Source organism: Eubalaena glacialis, chromosome 3 (assembly GCF_028564815.1).
Source record: "Eubalaena glacialis isolate mEubGla1 chromosome 3, mEubGla1.1.hap2.+ XY, whole genome shotgun sequence".
NCBI lineage: Eukaryota > Metazoa > Chordata > Mammalia > Artiodactyla > Balaenidae > Eubalaena > Eubalaena glacialis.
In genome coordinates, this window is record NC_083718.1 from 187,259,027 (window position 1) to 187,280,624 (window position 21,598).

The 21,598-nt window shown below is 44.2% G+C and overlaps 1 protein-coding gene across 7 annotated transcripts in view; it reads right to left on the bottom strand.

Annotated features, from left to right (window-relative positions):
- Positions 1 to 1,115: 1,115 nt before the first annotated feature.
- KIF1B (kinesin family member 1B) overlaps positions 1,116 to 21,598 on the bottom strand; it is a 144,564-nt gene continuing 124,081 nt past the window's right edge. For 4 of the 7 annotated variants that reach the window (XM_061184991.1, XM_061184988.1, XM_061184990.1 and 1 more), the window contains 12 exons: positions 20,869 to 20,974; positions 14,224 to 14,338; positions 13,321 to 13,454; positions 12,511 to 12,572; positions 11,196 to 11,341; positions 10,767 to 11,006; positions 9,558 to 9,629; positions 8,420 to 8,541; positions 6,819 to 6,968; positions 6,271 to 6,463; positions 5,944 to 6,062; positions 1,116 to 5,382 (listed from right to left, as the gene is read on the bottom strand). In XM_061184991.1, the coding sequence (XP_061040974.1) occupies positions 5,340 to 5,382; positions 5,944 to 6,062; positions 6,271 to 6,463; positions 6,819 to 6,968; positions 8,420 to 8,541; positions 9,558 to 9,629; positions 10,767 to 11,006; positions 11,196 to 11,341; positions 12,511 to 12,572; positions 13,321 to 13,454; positions 14,224 to 14,338; positions 20,869 to 20,974 (1,502 nt within the window). In that variant the 3' untranslated portion in view covers positions 1,116 to 5,339. Of the gene's footprint in view, positions 5,383 to 5,943; positions 6,063 to 6,270; positions 6,464 to 6,818; positions 6,969 to 8,419; positions 8,542 to 9,557; positions 9,630 to 10,766; positions 11,007 to 11,195; positions 11,342 to 12,510; positions 12,573 to 13,320; positions 13,455 to 14,223; positions 14,339 to 20,847; positions 20,975 to 21,598 lie in introns of all 7 variants that reach the window. The other 3 variants (XM_061184987.1, XM_061184989.1, XM_061184985.1) reach the window with 1 other exon arrangement.

Here is a 21,598-nt window from a genome sequence, read left to right on the forward strand (position 1 = left end):
AACGTGGCCTGAATCTGGCCCTTTCTCCCCGAATCTACTGCTGCTAGTCCGAGCCTCCATCCTCCCCCCGGGACGCTGTGGCAACAACTTCCCGTTTGGCCCCCTTTCCTCCACGTGTCCCCCATCTCTACACACACAGGCTGCTCTCCACCCAGCCATCTGAATGGTCTTTTAAAACACAAATAAGATCATGGGACTTATCTTCTCAAAATCCACCCTTGGTTCCTGTTTCCCTCTAATGAAATTAGTTATCTAAGCCCTAAAAAACACCTGGTCTCTGGCTACCTCCTTACTCCATGCCGGCCTCCTTGCCATTTTGGAATCTTCTGAGGACACCGCTGCCTCAGGTACCTATTTACTTCGCGTGGAGACCTCTTTGCCCAGGGATTTGCATGGCTTACCTGTTCTTTCATTCAGGAGTCTACTCAAATGTCATCTCCCAAAAGAGGCCTTCCCTGACCACACAATCTAAAAAGACGCTTTCTTCCCATCCCTTCTAATCTTTTATTCAGCTTTACTTTGCTCTGTAACATTTTAAATTTGTATAACGAGTGTCTTCCCTCATTGGAATGGGAGGGCCCCGGGCACAGGGCCTGTTCTGTTTGCTGCTGAATCATCAGAATCCAGACACTTGCCGGGGACAGGTGGGCCCTCGGATACGCACTGAACGAATTGCTGCTTTTTGCCTGAATGCTGCTTCCCTTCCCTGCTTCCATTTCTCCCCAAATACGCAGGACAGTGGTCCCTGCTCATTCTCTGCTCACAACAGGAACCTGTTAAATTGACACAGTGAAAATTTCAACCCCTCCATCACCCACCCTACAACAACACTACAGAATCACTGGTAGGTATATAAACAGAGGCTTTGGGAGAAAAAAAAGCAAATCTTCCACCTAAAATAGCCACTTCCCTAACCGGGAGGAAAGTACTTTCGAAGAAACAGCATCACATTAGTTATATAATAACTGCTGTTTTGCATTATCAGAAAGGAACATGTAGGTCACAGCATGGTGACATCTGTCCCAGAAGAGTAATATCTTTGCAAATCAAGAAAAATCTTTGTGTAAATACCTTTCAAAGGGTGTAGGAATAAACGCACATCAAGAGCCTTCTGATGCACTGGTTGTACCTTTATTATTTTTACCTCGTTCACTAATAGTTCCGTGATGCAAGGTTACCATACACAGTTAGATAATGTCTGCATTGCACATCTAAGGCTATACAGCAAAAGAACCAGAATTAGTACAAATACAAGAACTATATTTACATTCTGTATACTCAGGCTCCGAACATCAGATAATATTTACATAATAAAACATGAAAATGAGAATCTGAAATTAATAATGTACATTGTTGCTAAATGTGCTCAACTCCTTCCCTGGGGAGAGATCAGTTTGCAAAGTCTTGGTTCAAAAAGGCCACTTATGCTTCATGGGTTTTGTGCATGAGGATGGTGACAAGGGACTTGAAGTCTCACCGGACAAGTACATCAGAGCCACAAAGTCTAAGACGACTCATGAGAAGGCTGATGGATTCCTCAGGTGAACTGATGCCAGAATACGCAGCATGAAAAAAATTAACTTGAAGACATGAAAACAACACGCGACGGCCAGGGTTTGGCAAGAGACCAACCTCAACTCGGACATTCCGTCTGAGCACAAGCCGTTTTGGCTGAGTTTTTAATGTGAAATTTGTATCACCTCTACCTTCTTCCTTTAAATGACTAGAGGCTTCCCTAAGATTCTATGGGGCTCGAACACAGGTTTCATAAATGGCCTTTTGAACAACAGCAGCAGATCATCTCTCAGCTGATATCTCCATGTACTAAGGAAGCACAAATCAATACATTCCTGCTACACAGTCACGCTCTGGCCACAGTGGACAGCTGCAGTGCACACGAGCTAGAGTCCTAGTGAAAATACATTCAGCAAACCTTCTGAGGGCAGCAGCAAAATCAGTCTCTTTCTTTTTAAAGAGCAGGTTAACAATCACATTTTAAAAAGGGAACCAAAAGGTAGAATGAAGGACCCAAGTCAAACAAGAAACGAACAAGCCCTGATACTGTCCAGGAGAACCCTAGTGGAACCCAGACGCGAGGGAATGCCAAGTACCAGCAGGTGCTACACGCTAGGTCATCCTTGCTTTTCCAGTTCAATGTGCAATTAATTACAGCTGTATAAATATACAAATACCTTACAAAATTAAATATCCCTGTAAATCAGACAACAAGCAGCAGACAACAAAGTCTTTGCTTTGATATATGTGCCAGGAGAAGTCACTTTACTTTAGGTACCAAAAGATCTTCCACAATGGCTTAATTGATTCCTTCATCTTACAAGAGCTGAAAAATCTCATCCAAAATATGAGTAGTCATAGTTGGGAAAAATCATTTCCCCCGACTTCCCTCACATTATCAAAACGTATTGGAATCGAAGTGCTCACCCAGCTGCCAAAAGCAGCCCTTCCCTGCGCTCGTGGCTGCGTGCGTGGGCTGGCTGACCCCGCAGAGCCCGGCCTGAGAGCTGACTGACCCCCAGGCAGGCGCAGAGACAAGGAGGGTGTGAGCACTGGTCTGGTGGAAGCTGTGAGGCCATATTTTGCTTTGGCAGGAGAAAGGAGGATGGGGGAAGGAGGGGAGGAGATGGTTACTTTAGCACTCATTTCTCCTAAATTTGTATAAGAGTGTTCTTTCTTGCTTTATTATTATTATTATTTGCTTGTTTAAAGGTGTGCTTTAAGAAAAAAAAAAAAAAGTAAACAAACAAACCCTTAAAAGGTGGTTTCCTTAAAGGTTTGAGTTCTTTCAACTTTCCTGACACTATGGCTTCCGTGAAAGCCTCATAAATAATTCCTGCCATAAATTCTCTCTCAGAGCTTCAAAGTGGGGATGGACCTGCCTGGAAAGGGAACATCAATCCTGAAGCTGCTCCAACTCCAATCTGAAAACAGACCCCTAGAGAAAGGGGCACCAGTGGGGGCTGTGTGTACCGGGGAGCCGCAGCCAAGGCCCCCGCTGCCTCACAAGGCCTTCTCACCTCGGCCTCTTCTAGTATCTGACATTCCAAAGCAAAGACTTTCCAAGCCAGTTTTGTTTAAGTTAGAATAAAAAACAAGAGTCATCTCACTGTATCACTTGATTCTATCTCCCTCGGCTTCCCCCGGCCTCCTTTTGCCACAGACATGGATCCTCCTATCAGACTTTGTAACGGCAGCAGCATCCATGATTTAAATCGAAAAGTAACCTTCAAATCTCATCTTCGTTTCCCTGAAATCAGATTTAATTTCAGCCCAGGAAGCTGTCTCTAAGCACGGGCAGACCCTGGATTTGAGTGGACACTGGAAGGGCACATTGTGTCCATTAGACAAGAAACCTCTAACTGCTTTAAAGTCTGAAGCACCACTTAGAAAACAAGTAACATTAGAGTTAGTGACCTATGTTTTAAGGAGAGGAAGAAAGTTAAAAAATCTACCATAGAATTTTTCTTGATCATTTTTCAGGTAAGGTCATAGCCTTTGATTTCTAGTCTTTCTTTTGTTAAGCTCTCCGTGACTCCCTTTTCCTCCTCTTTGCAAAGCAATTATGATCAATGAAGCCAGGAGATGAGCCCCTCCAGGAAGGCAGAAGCAAGGGTCTGGGTGCTGGCGAGCCTGCCCAGCACCCATTCTGCTGAGCGCACGGGCCCTTCCCCTTTGCTACCCGAGAGTCAGCACCCTCGAGGCGGAGGACCCCCGGTCTCCACAAAGTGGGAGCAAGCAGATACTTTCCTGAACACCTGAAGGATGGATGGTCAAACAGAGGTGTGAGCGAGGGCAGTAAAGGATGGTACAGAACAGCCCCAAGTCAACTGGCAAAGCAACTGAAGTAACTGGAGGCCTTCTCTCCCATGTCATTCCTGTGACACTTACTGCAGCTGAAAGAGAAAGAGCATCTTCCACGATGGCCTCTGGAAGCAGGCGATCCTGTTCTGTCACAGAAGGAGGCTAGCGGCAGTGAGCTCCTCCTTTCTCCTCTGGCAGTATTTCCACGCACGATGGAGATAACCAAGGAGGAGACACATGCCCAGGCCTGGGGCCAGGGTTCAGGTGGACCCTCTTCTCTGCCCACAGGTGTCCTTTTGCTCTTAGTGGTGGCAGGAAGTCCGTTATAATTCTGGGGTCCAGAAAGCAAAGCCTGCCATGTTCACTTATCTATGAGCATAGGGAGACAAGCATCATTGAAAGCGTCTTCAATTTGACAAGGATCACTGAAAATGACCACTGGATTCAGAGGGAGACATCCAAGTATACTTAAGAGCTAGATTTCTTTGCTCAAAGGGAGCTACAACAATCACAAGGCATTATCATAATCATAATGACAAAGACCATCAAGTTCATCACCAGATAGTGAAACACTCCCTCCTTGTGGGATATTTGTATATGACATCGTGGCACTAATTCCAAACTGTACCACTGTCATTACTAACTCCACGAACAGCACTGAGACTCTGAGAGAAGAGGCACCCTCCCAGTGGAGACAAACAGCTCACAGGAGCCCTGCTGTGCGGAATGACAAGCATCCTACTGACCCCCACTGTCGCGGCCCAAGTTCCACGGTCCTTTGAAATCCATCAGCAACAGCCTTGGCTCTTCCCTTCTTATAAGGTCAACAGCAGCCACTGTCCCAAACCTGCTGAAAAGTCTCTTCCACTAAATGAAAATTACATAACTATGTTCCAAATAAGCCCCAATTTCAGAGAATATACATGTCCCATTTCTAAGCTCACTACAACCTTTTCCCTGAATGGAAAATGTAGGGATTAGTCATGGCAAAAAGAGACAGAAGGGGAAAAGGTAAGTTTTTTCCTCTCAGGTTCTAAAAAAGACCAGATGTCTCTTCCTTTAGTCTCTAAGCCACCCAAGAAAAATTAAAATTATATCACAATGAAAAGAAAAAAGTATTATGTTGTCTTGAACAACAGACAGAGATATCCAAAGACAGCAGTACAGACATCAGAGGTGGTCATATGGGGACCCATCACACAAAAGGAAGCCAAAATACACCAAAAAATAATTGGGAGATTCACTGGATCCCCTCTGGGTTTTTGTTTTTTTGTTCGTTTTTTCCCCCCCTTTTGTTAGGCCACATGCTTCTAACAAGATTCTCAGCACAGGAAAAAAGAAAAGAGTACAGAGCAATGGGGATGGGGACCAGGAGCGATAGAAAAAGTGCTGGACAAGGAGGGACGAGCACTTAAGCCACAGGATCACACACAAGAATAACCATCAAGAATCACAAAGAGGAATGAGAGGTAACACTTTCTTTATCTCTCGGAAGGCGAGTGAGGGCGCTCGGCAGTCACCTAGAACTTCGGTTGGCTCGGGCATCTGCGGGAGAGTTTTGACCTGTGGGCAACAAAGGGATCAGAGAATCAGACAGACGGCAGGACTGGAAAACTGGATCCGGGGCTCTTGCCCTCGCAGGTCTTCCTCCTCTGGGCTCCCCTCCTTGCACGTCCTCCCATCCTGCACTGTAGGCCCGGGTCTCTAAGCCCCTGAACAAACAGGCTGGCCGGTGGTCCTCCTCACCCTGGGGACCCTGGGACACAAGCCCCTCACAGGATCTGAGGCAGGATCATACGGCTGAACATTGGGAGACCGTTAAGGTTCTCACAATCTTCCCTTTACTCGGTCCCACAGACCCCAGCTGTAGACCCCTTAAGAATAAAAAGTCAAAGCAGGAGATTAACTGGGTACAAATGTGACCAGAGTCTCCTTAGCCATTCGGGACACCAGATGCCACCTTATGAGAAGCTGAGGCCTCATCGCCACCTTACAACCACACTTACACTCCTGTCCTTCCTCTATTTTAAACTTGTTTGCAACAAGACTTCCTTTTCTGTTTATGTTGACGTCCCTGGAACCAAAGACCAAGGAGAGGAAGCAAACACAGGAACAACTTCTTACCGTATTGTGCCAGCAAGGAGTGGGTTAAAGGCATATAACCAGTCGTTCATGTCTTTGTCATTGAGAGCCTGCAAAAGGACCCCACGGTGCTTTGTGCATACAGCAAAGGTGTTCGGTGTCTGAAAGAGACACAGGAAGATGAGAAAAGTTACTATGGATACTGAACAATGGGGACCACCAGCCATATTCAGAGGGCACACGGCCCTTCAAACTGAAGGTTCAGAGACACCAAATACAAAAGAGAGATTCCACACCACACGACGGAGTTCAGAACTCAACAGGGAAGGCTGTGCGTGGCAATGAAAAGCAAGAGAGGGCAGGACTGACCTTCACCATGGCCTGCTGGTCCTCGCTGTATTCCACCTGCGCTGTGGACAAGTTAATGATGCCACGCTCCACCGGGTCTTTGTCACTGTTATAGATGAAGACATAGGGGCGACGGACCACGACAAAATGTTTAGCCCAGTTGCTGGAAAGTGGCTCCTTGAAATGCAGATATCCTTTCTTAGAGACCACTGAGCTGAAAAGGACAGTACAAGAGAGGTTAGTTTCTCACAAAAATAAAGTGATCATGAGCTGAGGGCCATCAAAACAGACCCAGGCCAAGTCCCTAGGCTGAACAAAACAGGCAAATGATCTACTTGGTCTAGAATCTTATCTGCCGAAGAAATGCAGCATAAGAGCACAAAGCACCACCACCACATGCTGTGCCGGGTGGCGGTGATACACCTGGAGCGGAAACCCAGCCCAGCACTCTTTCACCCCGATTCCATTTGCATTAGACTGTAATGCAGACCTCATGTAGAAGAGCGGAAAGTAAATTCCTGCTAATTTGTCTTTTAATAACTGGCATCCCTGTTCAATATAGTACTCACCCTGGTCTAATTTCTTCAATATCTGGAACAAGATTGAGAAATTCATTTTTTCCTGCTCGGGCCAAATAGGGCGTTTCCAGAGCTGGGACAATCTGAAACTGTTCAAATTCCGGGCAGGGACTAGAGGCCCGGGAATTGGCTTCTGGGGTCCTTGAAAAGAGAGAGGTTAGGCAGAAAGGGGTAACAGGTGCTTCAGTAAGGTCAGTACACAACCATCTCACCAGGAGGAACAATGCCTCTCCCCGAACACCAGGGATCTTGCAAACATCAGTTCCAGAGAGCTTGGCTAAGAAGACAAAGCTGGCGTCCGAAACGTAATCCCAAATTCACCTGGTGTCATCCTTAGGCAGTTACAAAGGAAACTCATCACTGATGACCACCAAGTCACTCAGTCTCTCTTCCTAACCTGACGCCCTCTGAACAGAAGGGTACTGAATACGAACTCCATTCCTTTATACGTTTCTATTTAGTCTCAAGGCCATACCTAGGGCACCACCTAGGGCAGTGGTTCTCAAAGTGAGGTCCCTGATCAGCAGCATCAACTTCACCTGAAAACTTGTTAGAAATTCAAATTCTCAGGCTCCAACTCAGACATACAGAATTAGAAACTCTGAATGGGGTTCAGCCATCTGGGCTTTAACAAGCCTCCCCGGTGATGCTGATGCCACTCAAGTCTGAGGACCGCTGCCCGAGGGACTGGCAGAGCAAGCAAACAAATGGGAAGAACCTGGGCTCCTAAGTGACTGTCTGGAGCAGAGCTGCTCCACCGACCAGGTCCAGCTCAGAACTGATGCGTGAGAAATAATCCCCATGCTCTGTATCGTTATCTTTGCAGAGCAGCTTAGTCTAATTAATTGTATTTCACCAATTCCAAAAAGCCCATTTTTCTGAAACTTCACCATTTCTCGAGTTGGGATGCATCTTGTAATTGATGGCATGTCACATTTTAGTTGGCATTGCTTTTTCTTTTAGTGGCATATAAAAATAATGTCTTAGAGTTGATGGCATCCCAGGTTCAATTAAATTACCTGGTTGTGTTATTTTCTCCAGCCCACTGCCTCAGTGTTGATACAGGAAGACAGACAGCTGGATGATAACCAGGTGGGTTGTGACAGGTGAGCATAATGAATGGAGACAGGGCAAAGGAGACTGATGGCGCATTGCACAGCAGTGATTCTAATGATGAATTCATGGAATCATTCATGGACTTCATCTCTGTTCTTCTTACCTATATGTTTTGTTGTGTCATTAAAATAGTTTTTCTAAAGTAGTTTCAAAATATTTTTCCCAGGATGGGGCTTCCTGTGTCTGATCTGACTGGGGAGACAATCAGGGGTGCGAATACAAGAACAAATCACGCAAAAGGGGATGAAGAAGAGGAGTCAGTGACTTGATGCAGAAAGTTGGTAAAAAGTATGAGGTTAAGAGATGTCAGCAGCATCTTCCCAGTCACTGTGACATCCAGAAAAGGCTCCCACATGTTTCCCAAGGCTGCCTAGGGGGACGGTGCTGCCCTCGGTTGAGAACCACTGAGCCAGCGGAAGGTTGGCATTTCCCTTGGTTCTTACACTAGCTTTTGTCAGTGAAATCTGGGTACTTACTTCTGATCCAAAGAGTTGCTCCTAGCGTCTATCAGAGAGGGGCAGGTGGAGGAGGGAGTGAGGGTAGCACTGCTAAAACTGGACACGGAGGGATCCCGTCCGACTGGAGAGATATCAGACAACTGGAAGAAACCAGAACACAGCAAGTGAGATTCAGATGAACAAAACCACCTCTGCAGTAAGAAGCTTTGACAGCCAGTGACCTCACGTTCATAAATCCTCTTCTGTTTCAGGTCATTCAAGAAAACAATTCTTACGAATATTTTATGGCCTAAGTGTCAGAATAGGAATCAAGACATTTATAAAAGAGGCAAGGCTAGCTTTTTATATTTATAAAATATGTTTATATTTTATATTGCTACAGCCTCCTGCATTAACTAAATGACCCTATCTATGTGTGCCGAGAACTAAGAACAACAGGCACTGTTCTAAGAATATGGCAGAGGCCCTGCCCTCCTGGAGCTTACACTCTAAGTGGAGAAGGCAGATAATAAACCAATCAACAAACACTTTAAGAAGTGTCAGGCAGGGATCAGTGCTACAGCAAAAAGTAAAGCAGAGAAGCAGGTTAAAAGGTTTCAGAGAGCTGCTGGCTTTACATAGGGTGGTTAAGGAAATCTGCTCCAAGGAGGCCACATCTGAGCAGAAAAATGAAATAAAGAAGCGAATCATGGGACTATCTGGAAGGTTATACTGGGCAAATGCACAGCCACTGTACACAACCTCAAGGCGGAAAGCTTGGAGTGTCTAGGGAATAGCAAAAAAGGTGAAGATGACCAGAACAGAGTGAATGATGCAGAAATTCTTTAAAGTGTTCACCTCACTCTTTGTCGAAGGCAACAAAATTTCATGCCACCAAGAACCTCAGGACTTCTTGTGCCTTGACATATAATAATATATCACCCCCTGCAGAATACTCTTCTCCAAGGGACTCAGGGAAAAGCCCAAATGTTTCCCATCTCATAATTACTCTAAGAGACACAGAAGAATACTTTTATCTTCAGAAGTCAGTGTTCTGACTGAAAAATTAAGTAAACGAAAGAGCAGGTATGTCATACATCCTCACATATAATGCTATGCCCATCTCAAGCCACCTAAAAGCAGCAAAACCTGAGGACACGAAATGAGAGCTGCTCACCTTGCAGTCACTGATGCTGCCGTGCACCTGGCTGAATTCTCGGTTGAAAGTGTGGGTGAGAAGTTGCAGGCACTAGGGAAGAGAGAAGGAAAAGTAAGTTTCAATGGTTAAACAAAGCCCGGGATTAAAGCAGGAAGGGAAAATGACATGCCTAAGACTCACAGTGGAGCTCAGGTGCTGCTCAGATAGCTCTAGAAATTAACTGAGTACGTAGCAAGAGAAGCCTGACAAAGACGATAAAATGCCTAACAAAGACGATAAAATGAGTGGATAAAAAGCCATTCTCATGACTACAAAAGTGAATTACCGTAAACACCATCGTTTAAAGTGCTTAAGAATGCAACAGCATCCCTTTCATTCTCCATTTGCCCTGGTACTAAAAGGCATGGAGGTTTCTGGATGGACATATGTTCCCAAATCAACTAGACGACCATTCGATTATTGAAACGAACACAAAATCCCTCTTATTTCTATATTCCATTGTCAGCCAGTTGCCCAGACCCACATGCCTGGTGGTCATCCTCAACAACCCCTCTGCCCTCTCCTGCTGTTATCCAGGCAACAAGGAATACGGATTCTACCTTCCAAATGTCTCTTCCATGATTCCTCTTCATCCCACACACCCCCGCCATAGTTAAAAACTGTACCGTTTCTCATCTGGATTACTGAAATAAAGAATTCTTTCTGCCTCTAGCCTATCTCTTCACCACAAATCCATCCTCTTTACTGCTGCCAGAGAAATCTTTCTAAAACAAATACCTGTCTGAAACATTTCCAAGTCACTCCCGGAATATTCTGGACGCTTTAGTCCAGCACATAGACTCTTCGTGATCTGGCCCTGCCCTATCTCTCCAGCTCCATCTCCTGTCCCTCTCCTGCACGGATTCCCTCACACTGATCACGCAGGACGCCACTGGCTCTCTCCTGCACATCCTTCCAAGGTCAGTCCACGAGTGCCCTCCTGGGCAGGCCTCTCCTCCGGCTCCCCCAGCATTCTCGACCACACCTCTATTATAAGCTTGTCACCCCCTCGCCTGTCAACTTATTAAGGGTAGAAGTTAAGTCTCATTTATTTCTATATTCACAGTGTGAGCACAGGCCTTGAAACAGAGGCCCTCAAAGAAAGATGAAAATGCAAGTGAAAAGACAGAAACACCAGCTCACAGAGCCTCACGGGGGAAAGTGTTCAGCAGAGGCAGGGAGCCACACCTTGGTAGCCAGCTCTTTCTCTCGATCCACCAGGCTTTCAATGTCTGCGGAGTCGTAGCCACTGCTCTCACTGGGTGTGATGGCACTTTCAAAGGTGGTGGTTGAGATCTGAGAGGAGATGCTGGTGGAGGTGCTGAGGGTCCCACTGCTGAGGCTGGGGGACAACGAGTCGCTCAGGGATGTGGGGATGCTGTCACCAAGTCTCTCACGGAGCAGCAGGAAGTGGCGGGTTTTCTCCACCTAAGAAGATCAACGCTACAGCCTCAGCAAACACAAAGCTCATCAAGATCTTAATAAGCAAAATATTATGCCTCCATCATGATCGAAAACTGCAAAGCCAGGATCACAGACAGGAGGCGAGCGTAAGACTGATGATGCTATGGGAGTCTTGCCCGAGAGTTCACCTGCGCACCCCGTGCCCCGGGGTACCTCGTGCAGGAGCTCCAGCTTCTCCAAGTCCCACTGGTGCTCAAGGATGAGGCTGTCTCCACGAGGCCGCCAGCCTGCCAAGTTCTCTTCTCCCCGCACATACGCCACTGATGTGTCCAAGATTTTCCTTCTCCTCCTCTGCATGCCTGAGATAAGAGGAGACAACTCTTTTTTCCAGAAAAAAATCCAGTTCCAATTTTAGCTCAAAATGAATTAATAATTCACAATATATGGCACACTGAGACAGTTTAGTCTCAAGATACATGGGATTTTGATTATTAATAAAAATTTATCCCTTTTGCCCCAAAGCAACTCTCTAAACTTCTTTTAAAAACTGAGTTTTATATTCTTTAATAATTATGAAGCTGGTAATGCCTCTTGAGAAAATGCTAGTTATTATGTTAAGTGAAAATACAGAGATTAAATAGTCTGTACGCTATTGTTCTAAATATATAAAAATACACTCATAGGAAAAAAGTGGGAAAAATGCGAGCTACCTCACATTTGGTAGCTCAGTTAAGATGGTAGATGACAGACTGGTTTAGCCTCCATTATTTCCCATTAATTTTTAAAAATATTATGCTGGTTTCACATACAAGAGACATGAATTTATGTTAATTAAAAAATTTCTGAAGGAACTATCTAGACACTATAATTAGCTGCTATTGGGACTTGGATTCATATTCAAAGTCTTCTTTTTTTATCTCAATCTTACCTGTGGGCCTTGACCTCTTTTCCACATATGTTCTCTAAACCGACTCAAATTTACATTAAATGTTTTTAAAAACCCTGACTTGTGCCCACGTTCCAGTTTACAAACATGGAAATGTAGAGTGCTGTTGAAGGCCACCAAGCTGGAGGAACAACAGCAGTTCAAAGAGACATTAAAAAGGACACAGAACAAGTTCAACTTAATAATTTGTCTTTCTAGAGCATAGGAAATTCAAATTCTAGGTTGACAGCACCTGTAAAGTTATACTGTCAAGTTACCTTTGGGGTTAAGGTGGAGAGGGAAATGGTTCTGAAGTTTTCCAAGCCAAATTCACTCTAATACACTTGAATTTGTTATAGTGTTCCACAGCCCAGCAACATTTTGTCCCACACAGCTTTTATGACTGTATTGCATGTCATAAACCAAACAGTGCTGCAACTCAGAAAAAGGAAACTCCCACCACCACCACCAAAGTGGCTTGTAAAATATAACTGGCTTCTCAATAATGTATATCTATCCTACAGGGGTGGGGTAGATTTTTGATATACTGTACTCCAGTCAAATGCAAAGGTAACTATCACTTTCCTGATCCATAGAGCTTACCTGGACTACCTGTGTCTGCCATCTTGCATAAACTGAGTTCATAAATTCCAGTGACTCGATTGCTATTGGAATTAAAACAAATAAACAACTGCTTAATTTCATATAGAACAAAACCAGGAAAATCTCAATTCTCTCTGCTTAAAACACTGTCTCCTCCGCTGGGACTGCAATCCACCCTCAAATATAATTACAGACATTTCTTATCAGTCACTGTTCTTTTCCTGTTCTGAACTTAAGAATAAAACTGAATGATAAACTAGAAGATTTACAATACAAATGTGAAGATTAAAATTTTGCCTTTTCTTACCACAAGAAAGAAAAGATGAGGGGGGAAAGGTCTGACTAGAATGAAATGATAAACATCAGTTTCCGGGGGGTGTGGTTAGGAAGGGGACTGAAGCTTCTACTGTATTAGTAATACTTAATTTTTAAGCCGGGCAGTGATGCACAGGTAGTCACTGTGTTATTCTTCATGTATATTCATATATCTTAAACATGAATAAATCTTAAAAAGAAAAAAATCCCAATGGTATGGTAAGCTGTTAGAAATAAAAATAATGACATTTAAAAAGAACATTTAGTCCCTACAAAATTGTTTGAGAAGTGTTCACAATGGAACATTCCTTCCTTCCCTCATTAACTCATCTATCAATATTTTATTAAATGCCAACATTCAAGTCACTGCACTCCAGGTATCAGTTACCAAAACGGTTTATAGGTTGTGAACTAACCCTGAAACCAGCAGCTAGAAGACTGCTGATTCTGTACAGGGTACAGCAACTGGAAGCTAAACTTGTCTCAAAAACTTACGAGTCTGGTGACTTTGAATAGCCGCTGCCAAAGAGGCTGCGCAGTGAGCGTGGCGGCGAGATCTTGGCATCCCGGGAATAGAAGACCATGCACACATCCTTGGTGATGACAGCTGGCTGGATACAATGATCCAGCTGAAAGCAAACAGGAGTGGGCTCCGATTAAACACAGACAGAGCATCTGTGACCACAGTCTGGGCACTACCGTATCTGGAAAGCTGCTCCCAGATGTGGGGGGTGGAGGATTTCAGCTCTACCGATGATTTCAACAGCAAATCAGAAGATAATATGTGCAAGGTCAGGTGGTGTTGCTTGCAGATGCATTTATTTTTTTCAAAGTTTTTTTTCTGTAATAACGGCTAATATTTATTACTTGTTATATGCCAAGCACTGTCTGTTCTAAATCCTTTTCTGTGACTTCTCAACAACTTTCTGAGATAAATGCTATTATTATTACCCCTGTTTAAAAGACAAGGAAATTGAGGCACAGAGAGATGAAGTCACTTGTCCAAGGACATGAGGGCAGTAAGTGGCAACACAGGGACTTGAACTCAGATAGGCTAGTTCCAGGGTCTGCGCTGTTAACCACTACTAGGCTCTGCCCACAACTACAAAGACAAGAGGTGGTATTCTTAAAATCATACATTCTTTGAAGAATGGGAATTGGGCTGCTAAAGCTGAAGCTGTAATAAAAGTTATGCGACTTTTTGATTAACTAGAGACTAGGAACAGAATTTAATATAACCAGAACAGTTAGCAAAGTATAATAAAATAAATAACTTAAGGATGTGCAGGGGGAAAGGAAGACAAAATCAGTCAAATTTTTCCTCCCCATTTCCTACTGTAACTTTCCCACTGTTCAGGGCTGGCTGTTCACGGCAACTCAAGTTGTGGGTCTTCTCACCTCCAGGTAGGCCGACAAGGTCATGTAGATCTTTTCCCCATAGGGTGTCACTCGGTTCAGAAGGAGGGAGTTATGGAGGGAGCTATCCCACACGGCCTCGAAACGATAGAAGGTCCTAAGGTCAAAAAGGCAAGAGGGAGTCATCCAGAAGAAGCTGAAGTCACCTCAGTCCAGGCACTGCCATTGTCAGTAATGCTGCAGAATCCCACACCAACCAGCATTTCCAACTTATCAAAGTCTAACGACAGAGCAGAACCTGCGCCTCCGAGGAGGAAAAGGCAGGCCCCCCTGCTCTTGCCCCCCACCCATCGTCAAGGAACACTTAAGCTATGCTTTTTGTTGTTTGTTTTTTGACAAGCCTGCTTCTCCTCTGCCTATAAACATAAAAATAGTGAGATCAATCAAAGGGATTAAGATGAAAAGGAGAAATGAGTATCAACAGAAACTAAAACAGGAAAGAAAGACTAAGTGAGCTCCTCTGTCAGTCAGTGATGAGGGCCGGAAGCAAAGATTCAGTCACTTGGAAGCTGCAGTCTTTGTATCTCGATCCCATTCTGCTGAGCCTCAGAAATGTCACAAACACATCTGAGAGGGTTCATGAAAGAAACAGTATAGAGAGACTTGTTTTAAATAGAAGAATAAGCGGTTATTCTTAGCTGACATTTCAGTAAAAGAGAATGATTTTTTACACCAGAGCTAGCCAACTACTATTTATCAGTTTTCCAAAAAATCCACAGAATCTTACATTCAAATAACAACTAGAAGCTTGATTATTTAATAAACACCCATAAACTGGTTTTTAAAGTTGTTTTAATATCTTTCTTTCCTCTTACTAGTAAAACACCATAGACCCTACTTGGCATTAAACCTTCCAGCTCAGCAAGTCTCACCTGAAGCACCGTCCTGAGTTCAACAGCAGTGTCACAGATCAACTCCCAACTCGACCCCCCGTGTCCCTCCCTCAGACCCCCGTTAGGACTGTTGGGGAAGACACTTCGTCCACCCCTTCAGAGTGGGCTTCCCATCACCACTAGCTCTCTGCACGTGTAATACACCCCACTCAATTCAACTAGAGTTCTGCACACCTTCTCCCCTGCCCAGTACGTTCCTCCTCACTCCTTCCCAAATGGTCACCTCACTGCAGCTGTCTTTTCTAGGTGTCCCATGACAAATAGCTGGCATACCTTCTCTTTAAACACATCTCCATGCTTCTTTCTCCAGAAGTAAACAGAGAAAACAATACTTAAATGAACTCCGTAACCACACCTCATCCTCTGAGTGCCAGTGTTTGAAGCCTGATTATTTCATCTTGTAGCTACTTCTAGATCTAAGTCTTCTTGAAGTACAGTTGACCCTTGAACAACAGGGGTTAGGGGGCTGACCCTCCATGCAGTTAAAAATCTGTGTATAACTTACAGTCGGCCCTCGGTACCCGAGGTTCTGCCTCCACCGATTCGGCCAACTGCGGACCACGTAGTATTGTGGTACTTACTATTGAAAAAAATCCACACGCAAGCAGACCCGCGCAGTTCAAACCCATGTTGTCCAAGGGCCTTCAGCTGTACATGATACTCTCTCAAACATCTAGCTTTTGAGGCAGTGTGTATGGGTCAAGAAAATTCTCTACAAAGACACCAAAGGAATATAGAGACAACTAACAGGACACAGATGGACAAAGCAACCGAGAGACCCAAAGAGCAACCACAGCAAAGGACGACAGAAGCCCTTCCCCAGCTCCTGGGCTCACTGGGCTCAGCAGAGAACCCTTCATGCATCCACAAAGCTCTGTTTCGATCAAATCTAAATTGTAATTTGGTTTAAGACAAATTCTAATATTGGGTGGTGAAATCCATTACTTAGCAGAAGCCACGTGAGGGCTCTGTCCCTGAGACGGCTCTTCCATTGTGTCCCAGGGTCTGTCGAGGCGCCCGGAATGGGGCCTGCCTGTCGCACTGCAGGTCTGGACACCCCGTGCTGAGTGAAGTGAGGCCCCTTCTCAGGGCGAGGGCCTGTGTTACCCTGGAGACACGTGACAGCAACAGCACTTCACTGCTGCCTGGAACCCGCCACTCATCAAGCGCCACACCAGAACCCAAGCACCTCCCGCTGCCAGTATTCAGGGTTCATGATTCCCTTTCCACTGAGGCAGATGTTTTGAATTTGTGTGAGAAAGCCTCTTCACATTTCTGTTTTCTGGTTTTCGCTTAACCTAAAGAGGAAATTTCACTGGCAGAAACTTGGCTAACATAGAAAAATTCTGACATCACTAAAATCTCCCTGTATTGGGATGGGGGGGAAAAGGTGGGTTTTTTGTTTGTTTGTTTTGTTTGGTGCCTGGGAGTTACTGCAGCACATTCTTTTGAAATACTCACCAAGGGTGGCGATTCTTGAGAGGTGGTCGTAAGAAATACAACCAAGACTGATGAGAAATGTCAACGAAATCAAGCTAGCAAGAGAATTTGGAGTTAGAAACAGGGCTGAGTCCTGAGACATGCTGTCCTGTATGGTGCTAAGGTGGTCAGGAAATAATCCCAAATGGATTTCTCAAGATGTTCTGGACAACGGCAGTGTGTGTGTATGTGTATGTGTGTGTGTATGTGTATGTGTGTGTGTTTATGTGTTGTGTGCGTGTGTATGTGCATCTTTAAAAAAACATTTAGGCTATATTGTCATGTATCACTTCCTTCAGTTTTCTTCCCTAAATCAGACGAAGAGAGAGATGGGGGAAAATTTCCTTTACTACTGAACCAGGAACTTTTTCTTTTCCAAAAGCAGAAAATAAATAGATGAGACAAGCAGTCTTGACAGGAGAAAGAGAAATGTTTAAAAATAAAAAAAGTATTTCTCACAGACTCAGCTACTCAAATAACTAAATTGGTCTCTACTACTACACAGGACAAAACAAAGAAAAAAGTGAACAATTATGCAAGCCTGAGATTCCTCATGAAATGAGGGGAGTAACATTCTACTTTGTAATGTGGAAGAGGAAAACTTGAAGGGGCATAGAATAAAATGGGCAAGTTTACTAAATAGAATGAGAAAATAATTAAGAACTCTACAAATTACTTAAGAGCCTACATGTGAAACTCTACATGCATCAGAAAAACCCAGGGCACAAGGGTGCAGAATAAGGTCTTGCTCTATCCTAGGTGGGCGCAAGTTTACATGGGGGAAAACTATTAAATTAAAATAGCAGTCAAAGCTACATAAGACATAAAGCATTCTGATAAACTAGAATCTTTATGTGCAAAAAAGCAAACAGAAAATACCTAGGAATATCCTTATCAAGAAAGAGCCTGCAAAAACACAGAAAAAGCTTTTGTTAGTGCAGCAAAACAAAAAAAAAGGAAAAAAGAGAGGGAGAAAGAGAGAGGAGAAGAGAAAAATATATATAAAAAACACAAATTTGCTGATAAGCAAAAGTGAATTCAAGTGGACAATTAACAGAGAATCCCATGGGACACAATTTGATAAAGGGCTTACAATGACACGGGTCCCTCTCCTGAGACGTTCAGTTAAGGAAATGCTGGGCACAGAAGGGAAAGTGGAGACCACCTCTATTAACATCCCTTTAGGAGGTGACTTACTATTGGAAATGGTAGGAAGTTGCTGTGGAGTTAAGGGAAAACCAAATCAGTAGGTAACAGAAACGCAGGGCTGGGAAGAAAAGGAGTAATGGCCCTTGCCAGCTGTGCTCCACTATCAATATATCACAAGAGCCCTCTAATTACGTATGTAATACACCCAACTGGAGTTCTGTAAGTTCAACTTTAAACATTAAACCTTAGGCAAAAAGAGCAAAAGCTCTCTTAACCAAACTCCATTTAGCCACTTACCAAATGAACTTATGCTCTCCACATCCCTACAATGTATAGACTGACGTCCATTTCTCACTGAACATTATTCTAAAATAAAGCGGTAGCTCATCGCCCAATCTGCTCCAAAGAGCTGAGTTTCATGCTTCTCAAGTGTCAGTAGTACAAACCTGTTTATGCGGTTGTATTTGTTATTATAATTATCTAGTTTAATTAAATATTAGACAAATCACTGAAACATGAGGGCAAAAAGAATTTTTGTTTAGTGTGAAACAAAACTAAGTGTGGAAACTTAGTGTGAAAAATAAATTGAACATTTTAAAAAGACTTGATAATGGTGAGTTGTTTAAAAAACGGCTGTTAAGTTTGGGTGAGATCAATGTAAAAGAAAGAGGGAAATAAAATTTTGATGACATATGATAAAAAGTTTAAAGGATTTTGCACTTAGATTTTCTTCATAGGTTTCTAGTTCCACCAAATTGAAAAACAGGTGATGAATTATGGGTGTGGCTTTGCAAGAAAGACAGTCAGAAGTCTAATAAATGAGCCTACAATTAAAGAAAAGGCCTTGGCCCTACAGCAAGAGCTTGACAAATTAATGTACATTTATATACTTTAAATTAAAGTAAGTGTTTAAAGTCTGTATCTTCTTTTTTAAATTTTTATTTATTTATTTATATTTTGGCTGTGTTGGGTCTTTGCTGCTGCGCGCGGGCTTTCTCTAGTTGCAGCGAACAGGGGCTACTCTTCCTTGCGGTGCACAGACTTCTCATTGCAGTGGCTTCTCTTGTTGCGGAGCACGGGCTCTAGGTGCGCGGGCTTCAGTAGTTGCGCAGGCTCAGCAGTTGTGGCGCACGGGCTTAGTTGCTCCGCGGCATGTGGGATCTTCCTGGACCAGGGCTCGAACCCGTGTTCCCTGCATTGGCAGGCGGATTCTTAACCACTGCGCCACCAGGGAAGTCCCTCTTTTTATTATTCTTGACTTTAGCAACTTTTTTTTTTAACTTTTTTTTTTTTTTAACCTTTTCGGCTGTGTTGGGTCTTTGTTGCTGCACGCGGGCTTCCTCTAGTTGCGGCGAGCAGCGGTTACTCTTCGTTGCAGTGCATGGGCTTCTCACTGCGGTGGCTTCTCTTGTTGTGGAGCACGGGCTCTAGGTGCGCAGGCTTCAGCAGTTGCAGCACACTGGCTCAGTAGTTGTGGCACGTGGGCTGTAGGCACGCGGGCTCCAGTAGTTGCAGCGCGTGGGCGCAGTAGTTATGGCACACGGGTTTAGTTGCTCCGCGGCATGTGGGATCTTCCCAGACCAGGGCTCAAACCTGTGTCCCCTGCATTGGCAGGCAGATTCTTAACTGCTGTGCCACCAGGGAAGTCCCAGCAACTTTTCTGATTAACTCTAATCTTCTACTGGGAAAGATAAACTGCTTCTAACAAAGCCAAATTCATCTTCTACAGCATGTGACACGCTTCCAGACAGGAATCAAAGGACTTTTGAAGGTTACTCTAATGTAAGCAAGTTTAACATAACCAGCACTTCAACCAAACACCATTTTTCCCTGTTTTGCTAAGTACCATAGGGAAGTTTAAGATATATTTCTCATAGTTGCAAGGAAAATGTGGTGAATGCCAGCTGATACTTGCTGTAAATGTCTGGTAGAAGAGGGAACGCGATGTGGGGTTAATGCTGACTTCAGAGAAATGGTATTGTTCAAGATTTTGCCCAGGAATAGGCCAAGCTGGGGGTCAAAGCACCCTACTTTACCTCTGCCACACCCCCTCCACATAGGTACACACCCTCTCACCCACCTTCCCTTTCTGTCCACAGTTCCTGCCAGCTCCTCTGACTGGCAAAAAGCAAACAGACATTTGTTTCCTTTTCCTCACTCCCATGCAAAACAGTAACACACAGAAACAATGTAAAGAAATTAATCCTGGCCCGAACTTTTCATTTCTGCTTCTGCTTATTGTCTTATTTTTCCTCTCCCTCTTGCCAACACATGTGAGCAACTTTTTTAGGAACAGGCAGACAACAGGAAAATCCTGTAATTCGAAGGCTGAGTTCTGAGCCCACATTAGAACAAACAGCCACTCCTGTTTCCTAGCCCTCACGACGTAGAGAAATGGGAGTCTCTGTGCACGATGACGGGACTCCTTTCCCAGGGAGGTAAAAGTGCCCCAGCAGATTTATTTCCAGTCTGACACGGGAAAGTAGAACGGCTACGTACTTTATGCATTGTCATCACTTGATTATAAAATGGAATTCTAAGGGAAACTAATTTAAAATTTAAAATAAAATTCATTATTTATAGCAGCCAATCTTAGTCAGAAGAGTTTATAATAATTTATTGCCTTTATGCATAAAGGAAAATGAAAAGCAGATACTGAGACTCCTTGAGCCGATACTGGCAGCAGCAAAGATGAACACAAGAGGGTTCACTATACCTTAGAGGGCATGTTCCCATGACACCCCAGGCCGAGAGGTCTTTCTCCACAGCAACCACCTCACAGGAAAACATTCAGTCTTAGCCGTAATTAAATTGTACTTTTAAACCCTTGGGTGGCATGCTGAGTTTTCTTTTTCTGCTTTTTCTCTGTCACTGTATTACATCTACTCAAACTCCCCAGGGGATAGAACATTTCCATTCTCTGGGGGTATCATCACATACAAGTATCTCCAATGATTTATGTATTTATTTTTGAAGAGCAGGGCGGGCAGGGGAGGAAACAGGGAATTTTGAAGTGAGAAGGGGGGAGTCATTAATGAACAAGGAATCTACAGTGAACCAATCAACCCCCCTAGGGCTGACTTACCACATTCCCCGGGTGCCCCACCTGCTAGAGTTGTGGGAAGACTTCAGGTACTTGGCAGAGATGATATTTAAGGAGAGGATGGCATCAACTGCGGCTTCGTCCACCTCAGCTTTATTCCGAATCCGGCCTGAGAGAAAGAAGGAAGAAACCAGAACATGGGTGCATTTAAAAACAAAGTGGTAGGACTTCCCTGGTGGCGCAGTGGTTAAGAATCCGCTTGCCAATACAGGGGACACAGGTTCGAGCCCTGGTCCAGGAAGATCCCACATGCCATGGAGTAACTAAGCCCGTGCGCCACAACTACTGAGCCTGCGCTCTAGAACCCGCGAGCCACAACTACTGAGCCTGCACTCTAGAGCCCGCGAGCCACAACTACCGAGCCCGTGTGCTGCAACTACTGAAGCCCGCGCACCTAGAGCCCGTGCTCCGCAACAAGAGAAGCCACCGCAGTGAGAAGCCCGTGCACCGCAACGAAGACTAACTGACGCTCAACGCAACTAGAGAAAGCCCGCGCGCAGCAACGAAGACCCAACACAGCCAGAAATTAATTAATTAATTAATTAATTAAAAATCAACTGATTTTAATAAATAAATAAATAAAAACAAAGCGGTAATTCATTAGGCCAAAAAGAGACTGTGAAATCTCTGTGTAATTTCAGGTGCTGGAAGCGTCGTTTGGTCAGCTATAATCCTACAGTCTAATTCTGTAATTCTTGGCCTTCCATTCTTCTCCATATTCTGTCTCCCCTTT